This window comes from Arachis stenosperma, chromosome 6 (genome assembly GCF_014773155.1).
Source record: "Arachis stenosperma cultivar V10309 chromosome 6, arast.V10309.gnm1.PFL2, whole genome shotgun sequence".
Lineage (NCBI taxonomy): Eukaryota > Viridiplantae > Streptophyta > Magnoliopsida > Fabales > Fabaceae > Arachis > Arachis stenosperma.
In genome coordinates, this window is record NC_080382.1 from 132,807,985 (window position 1) to 132,817,129 (window position 9,145).

General features: G+C 34.3%; 1 protein-coding gene across 2 annotated transcripts; it reads left to right on the top strand.

Annotated features, from left to right (window-relative positions):
• Nucleotides 1–4,991: 4,991 nt before the first annotated feature.
• On the top strand, nt 4,992–8,447 carry LOC130935263 (PWWP domain-containing protein 3-like). 2 transcript variants are annotated; one of them, XM_057864942.1, is made up of 2 exons: nt 4,992–5,129; nt 5,323–8,447. In XM_057864942.1, the coding sequence occupies exon 2, from the start codon at nt 5,380–5,382 to the stop codon at nt 8,152–8,154; it is 2,775 nt and encodes a 924-aa protein (XP_057720925.1). In that variant the 5' UTR covers nt 4,992–5,129; nt 5,323–5,379; the 3' UTR covers nt 8,155–8,447. The 2 variants fall into 2 exon arrangements, with proteins under 2 accessions (XP_057720925.1, XP_057720926.1); XM_057864943.1 differs by having other exon boundaries at nt 4,994–5,129; nt 5,328–8,447.
• Nucleotides 8,448–9,145: the final 698 nt, after the last annotated feature.

Consider the following 9,145-nt stretch of genomic DNA (forward strand, 5'->3'; position numbering starts at 1 on the left):
TCCAACATATTTTACATCTTCTGGTGTATGGACTACAGGTTCAAAGACTTTATGTTTTGTAAGTGAGTCTAACTCAGCCTTCATAGCTTCTTTCCATTTCGGCCAATCATTCCTTTGTCAACATTTTTCGACTGTTCTTGGTTCATGATCCTTACTTTCATGTATGATATGTAATGCCACATTATATGCAAATATTTCATTGGTAATTATTTTATTTCGGTCCCATTTTTCTTCTAAAAATATATAATTTATCGAGATCTCGTCATTTTCACAATTTTCAGGTACATGAATGTCTTTTGGTGTCAAAATTATATCTGAACTTTGGACAACTACAGGTGTCTTTACTATGTCTTAATTTTTTTCGACAGACCTACCACGCTTCTGATGTGAATTTGTTTCGATGGCCATTTGTCTGACTGGGGCATCAATTTGAATTGGAGCATTTTCAGCTGGTATATAGGATTTAGTTATCCTTTTCGTATCAGAAAATGTATTAGAAAGTTCATTTGCTATTCTTTGCAAATGTATAATCTTTTGAACTTCTAGTTTACATTGTCCTGATTGAGAATTTAAATGCACCAATGATGATGTATTCCAATTAAGTTCCTTTTTAGGAAGCTTATTCTCTCCCCCTAATGTTAAAAATTTTGATTAATCAGAATGACAATCTGCAAATCAACCTTTAAATTCATCTCCAGTTTGTATCTCAAGATACCTTACTATAGATGGAGAACCATATCCAATATATTTTCCCAATTTTTTTGGAGTCCCATTTTGGTGCGAGAAAGTGGTGCAATGGAAACATATATTGCACACTTGAATATTCTTAAATGAAAAATATTTGGCTGTTGGCCAAAAGCTAATTGCATAGAAGAGAACTGATAGTAACTTGTTGACCTCAAACGAACAAGTGCTGTGACATGTAAAATAGCATGCCCTAAGCCGAGGTTGGAAGATTTGTTCTCATAAGTAAGGGTCTAGCAATTAATTGGAGGCATTTAATAAGTGATTCTGCTAACCCATTTAGTATATGAACATGAGCTACCGGATGTTCAACACTTATTCCATTAACCAAATAATAAACATCAAAGGCTTAGGAAGTAAATTCACCAGCATTATCAAGACAAATTATTTTAATTAGATTTTCTAAAAATTTACTTTTAATCGAATAACTTAAGCAAGTAATCTCGCAAATGGCAGGTTGCGAAAAGACAATAAGCACACATGTGACCATTTCAAAGATGTGTCTATTAGGACCATAAAATATCTAAAAGATCTACATGGTGGATGAATAGGTTCACATATATTGCCTTGAATCCTTTCTAGGAATTCAAGGGACTCAAATCCAATCTTTTCCCGTGATGGTCTTAAAATTAGCTTTTCTTGAGAACATGTAGCACAACAAAATTCACTAGATTTAAGAATCTTCTAGTTATTTAGTGAATGTCCATGAGAGTTTTTAATAATTCTCTACATTATGGCTGTTCCCAGATGACCCAATCGATCATGCCATATTATAAAATCATTTGGGTTGGTAAACTTCGGGTTTACAATGGCATGTGATTCAATTGCACTAGTTTTAGTATAATATAATCCGGATGAAAATGAAGGTAACTTTTCTAATATAACATTTTTTATTTAAATCCTGAGTTGTGATATCTAAATACTCATGATTTATCTCATTCATTGTTTCAATATGATATCCATTTCGGCGAATATCTTTAAAACTCAACAAGTTCCTTAGAGATTTAATAGACAATAGTGCATTATTTATTATGAATTTTGTTCTTCCGAGAAATAAAATTATAGCTCTTCTGGAGCCTTCTATCATATTTCCTGAGCCAATAATAGTATTAACATATTCTTCTTTTGGTACAAGATGTGTAAAATATATAGGGTAAAGTACTAAATTGGTCCTCTACGTTTGGGCATAATCCTGTTTTGGTCCTTAAGGTTTAAAGTGTTCTAGTTGAAGCCAAAAAAATTTCATTTAGTTTCAATGTAGTCCCACCGTGAGGTCAAAGTTAAATAATTAACGAAATGTCCTACATGACAGCAGTACAAGAATAAGGTTGATAATCTGGAGAACAAGTATAAGCTCCAGAGGCACAAAATCAACCGTGGATGCTTCAATACATTTATTTATCATTCTTCTTAGTTCTATAGAAAATATTTCATTTAAATTGTAAGAAAAATGATAAATAAATATTTTGATGCATCCACGATTGCTTTTGTAGCTCTGAAGCTTGTATTTGTTCTCCAGATTATCGACCTAGTTCTTGTACTGCTGTCATGTAGGACATTCCATTAATTATTTGATTTTGATCTCACGGTAGGACTATATTGAAGTTAAATAAAACTTTTTTTGGATTCAAATAGGACACTTTAAACTTTAAGGGCCAAAACAAAATTACGCCCAAACATAGGAGACTAATTTAGTACTTTACCCAAATATATATTACTTTTGATAATGGTATGCCAACTTGCACTATTCGCAAGGCAAACATTTTCATTATATCTCCTTGTCATTTTCTTCAAAAATAAATAATAATAATAAAATAAGTAAAAGTATATGCGCAGTAAAATTATATTCCTGATTGGAATTGTTTTTCTAAAAAGTATTGTACATAAAAATAGTGTCATATACTAAAAGTTTTATTATTATTACTATTATTATTATTTTAGAACTTGAGACATTTAGTAATTTTGAAATTTATAAACATAAATATTAATTTTTATTAAACATTATTTATATACATCATACTTGAAATTTAAATACATAGAAAATAAAACTTAACGAGAAATTTCTTACATTATTTATTTACATGAGTACTTAACAAACCCACATATTAAACTTTTCTATCATTGATCAAATGACCAATATTTTCTTCAAGATCCTTAAAGAAATTAGATATTTTATAATGAGTGGTATAATTTTTAACAACATCCTTTGAAACAAAATTTGTCTTCTTTCCTTTGTCATTCTTTTTCAAAAATACTTGATAAAGATCGACTATATGCCTTGGGGTACGACATGTACGCGACCAGAGGCCCTTTCTACTACAACAAAAATATTTATCTTCTGTTGATTTATTTTACCCATTGTTTCTTTCTTTATCCTACTTCTAATGAGATCATTTCTTGTTAACATAATTTTTCTTCCTTCAATAATTTTTCTTGTTACCAAAACATTGTCATTTATCTCTTCTGGGGTTATGATTTGCCGCATTTGTTTTAGGAAATGGGGCAGCGCCAGTTGGACGCGTTTCATGATTTCTTAAAAGCAATTCATTGTTATGCTCAGCAACAAGAAGGCAAGAAATTGACTTAGAATATTTTTTAAATTCTTTTCTCGATACTGCTGCTGCAGGAGCATATTCGAGGCATGGAAGGTCGGAAAATTTTGTTTAACATGTCATTATCAGTTATCTTTTTCCCACATAATTTCATTCGTGAGGTAATTCGGAATATTATTGAATTATATTCATTTATGAATTTAAAATCCTATAGACGTAAGTGCATCCACTCATATCGGGCTTAAGGAAGTATCACTGTCTTTTGATGATCATACATTCCTTCAAGGTTTTTTCACAGATTTGCACGATCTTTTAGTGTGAGATATTCATTTTTCAATTTTTTGTCAAGATGACGACGAAAGAAGATCATGGTTTGTCCTTATCCTTTGGAATGCATTATTTTCAACTTTAATAATATTTCTTAGATCCATTGAATCAAGATGGATTTCAGCGTCTAGTATCCATGATAAGTAGTTGTTCCAGATATATCAAGAGTATTAAATTTAAGATGAGAGAGCTTTGACATAATAAAAATTTATTATCTAAGTCTTCTTAAAATTTGAAGAGAATCTCGTGATGATAACATATTGTAAAATAAATAAATAAGAAAAAGGAAATAAATATAAAATAAAAAATATAAATAAAAGATTCTAATATTAATGTTACCAATACTATTATCTCACTATAATAAAGTAATTTATATATTTTTACTAATATTATATATGTTGCAGCTTATACTCACAGAGAGATAGAGAAAAGAGAGAGAGTTTATATTATGAGAAAGTATAGGGAGCCAATAATCTAAGCGTATAATGTGTACAATGAAGGTTTAGAAAGTATTAGAAATATGATTATTAGTGTTACATTGTCCTATTAGGTTACGCTTTTGGGATGAGTGGTTTCAGATAGCACTACTCTTATATTATATATATGAAAGAAAAAAGTATTTTGTTGTACATTGTACATGTATTGTCTAAGACTTTCTCACTACTTATACACACACAATATTTATTTTTTTAACTTCATTTAAATTTAGGTTAACTTGGGCGTTTCATTCTTTTATAGGAAAACTCAGTCGCTCATACAATGAATTAAAGTCACATATCATTAATTGAATGGACATCTACATCTATATCACAATACTTTTAGAATATTTTTTTGTCATTTTATCTCTTAAAGTCTTAATAATATTACTAATTTTGGAATTTTTTTCAAAAATTTTTTAAGTTACTCAAAAATTAAATACTTTTACCATGTTTAAAAGAAAAAAAAAAAAAGAAAAAACTATGTAAAAAAGCTAGTCACGTGATAATGACTTCGTGACTTCGTGACTTCGTGTGCTATCCTGCTTCTCCGGGTTAGGGACGAAAAAGAAATGACGACTCCTAAATCAAGTCACTAATGGAGTAATGGTTGTAGAAAAAAACAGACGAATTAAAGTTGAGATGAAAATTATTCGACCTTCTCCACCGCTTAGCCGCAACCGTGACGACAGTTCCAACTTCCAAGAGAAACTCAAAGTTCTCCCGATTATCTCGTTAGTTCACGAGATAATCAAGTTTATATTCGAGAATTTGGTACATCTCTCACAGTTTGATAAACTTGACTGTGACTTTGACTTCATCTTCTGTTTTTATTGTTAATAAATATAAATAATAACAACTATTAATTAATTAATCATATAAAAAGTTAAAAATTTTATCTTGTCCAAGAATCACATTCCTCATCCATCTCCTATGCCTCTCTGATCAGATTATAAAGTCAATCGTTTCGATTTGAGAATTGGCACAAGTCATAATAATCTTCTTTGCAACCCTAACTTTTGTTCTTCAGGTATACTTATTTTATTTCCTCTGTTATGCTTATGTTCATTGATATTTGATTCTTGTTTAGTGCATATATTTAAAATTATTTTATTACATTTTTGGGGCTAGTATTTCTTTTTCTTCTTTTTTCTTCTCTCCATAATTCCATTTCTTGCAACCAAAACCCTAGAATGTGTTGATTTTCTTCCCTGTTCTCGCAGGATAGGTTGATTTTAGTATTTTACCCATCAAAAAGAGAACAATATATCATTTCTTTGATGGGCACGGTAGAGACACCATCGAAAAACCCAGCTGGGTGTTCATCTCCTTCGCCAGAAAATGACAAGAATGAGCTCAGAGAAGCTCTTTGTGCTCTGAAAGGAGGGGCAATAGAAAACGGAGTAGGTTTTTCAAGTCATGGAAGCCAAGGTGATGATGATGATGGTGGTGGAGGTGGTGTTGAATTGGTTAAGAACAGGGTTAGGTGTGACTCTGTTGGGAGAGAAGTGGAAGATGGTTGTCAAGGTTTGGCTGATTCGGAGATGAATGGGGTCTCCTCTTTGTTGAAAATGAAAGGAAGTGGGAGACGGTTGACGTATTCCTTTGGAAGTGATAGTGGAGATTCTGAGAAGTTGAACTATGGAAGTGGTGGTTCTTTTGGTGTTGGAATGGAAAGAGGAAGAAAATATTGGAAGAGAAGTGAAGAAGAAGGTGATCAATTTGGAAAAGTTGTGAGTAAAGATGTTCTGGTTACTGAGACAAGTGAGAATAGGGACTTGGATGTGGAAGATTTGGGTGAAGAAGGACATGGGTTTTCTGTTGGTGATTTTGTTTGGGGTAAAATTAAGAGTCATCCTTGGTGGCCTGGCCAAATTTATGACCCTTCGGATGCATCGGATTTTGCTTTGAAGCTAAGACAGAAGAACAGACTCCTTGTGGCCTACTTTGGGGACGGAACCTTTGCTTGGTGCCATCCTTCTCAATTGAAGTTGTTTCGGGAGAACTTTCAGGATATGGTGAAGCAGAGTAGCTCAAGGTCTTTTGTCAATGCTGTGCAGGAAGCTGTAAATGAAGTGGGGAGGCTGGTAGAGATCAAAACAAATTGTTGTCCATGTGCTTCGGAGGAAACTAGGTCTGACTTCGCTCTGCCATTGGCTAAGAATGCTGGAATCAAGGAAGGAGTTCTTGTGCCTGGAAATGGTGTAGAGAGATTTTTGGATTTTCTGATTAACCCAGCAGAGTTACTTTCTCAAGTAAAACAAATTGCGGAAATTATTGCCGTTACTAATATGCTGGACCTGGAAATCTTGAAGGCTCGGCTTTCTGCCTTTCATCTAGCAAGAGGAGGTTATAAGTTACCTAAGTATGAAGAACCCCTGCCAGTTCCTGGGCTTGAAGATAGTTCAATGGATGAAAGAGTAGATGTAGGTAACATTCAGGGTGGAGTGGAAGCACATGTCCAAGGGCCATCCGAAGACGACTACTCTACTGTGCCGACGAACCCAGAGTCTCTTGAACTGAGTTATTCTCATGAGATTTCAGGAAATAGGTCGACTCATAGGATTAAACAGAAAAGCATTGCTGAAATTTTGAGGGAAAACAAAGTTGTTAGTACCAAAAGCAAGGAGGAAGGTACAATGGAAAAAATGAAGGTTAAAAGTAAGAGGAAAAGCAGTGAGGATGCAGTGGCTTCTAAACCATTGCAGAAGAGGAAAGAATCACTCCCGAGCACTGATAGAAATTTGACAAATGCTGCAAATGATGTCAGTATTGGCAAGGTAAAAAGAGATAAGGGCACACCATCACAGTTGAAGGAGAAGAAAGAAGCTTTTGGGAATGAAAACAATAGAAGTGGGAGGAAAAAGAAGCCTAAAGAAGGGAATCCCAAAGAACAAAATGAGAAGGGTTCTTTGTCAAGAGAAAGGAAGAAAAGCAAGTACTTGTCCCCTCCCTTCACTACTCCAGCCAAAGGGCAGAGGAAGGAAGACTTAGATAAAGAATCCCATAAAGATTCTGACAAAGCTCATGTTTCTGAAGCAATGCCCAGAGAAGGCAACCAGTTTCACAAGTCCCCTGAACCTCCAAAATTTAACGGTGAGGCAGTTCATAAGTCCCCTGAAAGTTCAAACTACCAAACATCAGAAGACAATAACAAGGTTATTGATCCAGCAAAAGTAGAGACTCCTGCAGTGGAAGTTTTATCCAAAGTCCGCCATGCAGCTATAAATCCATTAGTACCTGGGGAAATCAGTTCTCTTGAAAATTTTGTGGACTTTGTTTCTGTCTTTAGAAGCTCATTGTATCAGGAAGGATCGTACTACAAGGTATATAAGAAGCACCAACGTGGCAGGAAGAGAAAGAACCCAGAATCTGAACTTAGGAAGCTGAAGAAAGATGAAAAGCAAACCAACCAGATATCACCTAATGATGTTTCTGAGCCGAGAAAGCGAAGAAGGAAGGAAACAATGTCTGGAGTACCTGAAGATCAGAAGCAAGCTGCTGAAGCTAAGGCTGTCAAAGGGAGTGATGAAAATGTTTCATCAGTTGCACTTTTGGTCTCATTTGAGCCTGGATCCTCTCTGCCTTCAAAATCTGACCTTATCACACTGTATAGTAAGTTTGGGGCGCTGAACGAATCGGCAACAACTGTATTCTCTAGTAATTACTCTGCTCAAGTGTCTTTTCTGAAAGCTTCTGATGCCAAAAAAGCCTTGAACCATACGCAAAGTGCAAGCCCTTTCGGATCTTCCAAAGTCAGATTCAAGCTCAGTTACCTTTCTGCTGAATCCAAGTCTGCGAAAAAGGGCGAAAAATCAAAGTCCAAAGCATCTCAGGTTAAGGAGAAAGATAAGACTCCAATCAAGCCATCTGATTCGTTGTCCCCGGAGAAGGAAGCATCCCAATTGAACCACATAAAGCAGAAGCTCGAGTATCTGTCTTCGATGCTTGAAGCATCAAATGGGAAATCACAAGCTATGAAGACAAAATTGAAGAGCGGGATTAAAGAGCTTTTGGAGGACGTGAACAAAATGGTTGACTCATCATCATCATAGATCGTAATACATGGAATATTGGTAAAGTGATACATATGTAGCTAATAATTAGGTTAGGTTTAAGATTTGTTGTTTTCTTTAGAGGTTTCTGTTTGTTTCGTTTTTGTGCTTAGATTTATTTCAGAGGAAAATTTTTTCATTTTCTTGTGTAGAGTATGTAATATGTTGTATGCATAGTCTGTATAAACCAAAAAGCCTTTTAGATCATCGTGTCTGTTATCATAGTGATGAAAACAGCTTTTAAAGGATCATTTCTTTTAACCTGACTCGTTTGTGAAGAACCAATTGATTCCTTTTATGGTATCATTTTTATTTTTTGATGCATGGCAGTTGAATAGAAAAAGAGACGTGGAACTTATTTGTAGAAATATGTAGTTTTTCATTTCTCGTTTGGCCTTGCCATATATAGGCAAGTTGAACATCCCTTTTATTTTCATTGTTTCTTCTATTATGTCGATTGGGTTTATATATAAATATCAGAGAAGCAGTTATATATTGGAAAGTTTAAAGGTATGCCACTGTGGTAGTGTACTAGTGTACCTTCGTGTGGTGTCATACCCTTGTGATACGACGTATGGGGTATGGACTACGGATCGATGAGGTTTTTTTTTTTTTTTTTTTGCCAGCGCTGTGAAATTACAAGTGTGACAAATTATACATATGATAAGTGAACCAATAGGCTAGAAATAAACCTTTAAATGCCAACGAGCCTTAGCTCAGTGGCATACATTCCCCTTCTTTACCAAGAGGTTTCCAGTTCGAACCTCATATAGGGCAAGCTTGACAAAAAAGGGGATTTCATGTGTGTGTGGGTGTGGTGTGTGTGAGTGTGTAACCTAGAATTGGGGGTTGTCTAATCCATCGACCAAAAAAAAAAAAAAAAAAACCTTTAAATGAAAATTTGAACTGCATGATTTAGTCCTTAATATGCGTGAAGTAGTAAAATCTTTCGACTAGAAAAAAAACAAGCCTTAACTATTTTATGTAGTCT

Excerpts from the sequence above, each read along its gene's own strand:
- LOC130935263 (XM_057864942.1), top strand. The coding sequence starts at position 5,380 with ATGGGCACGGTAGAGACACCATCGAAAAACCCAGCTGGGTGTTCATCT.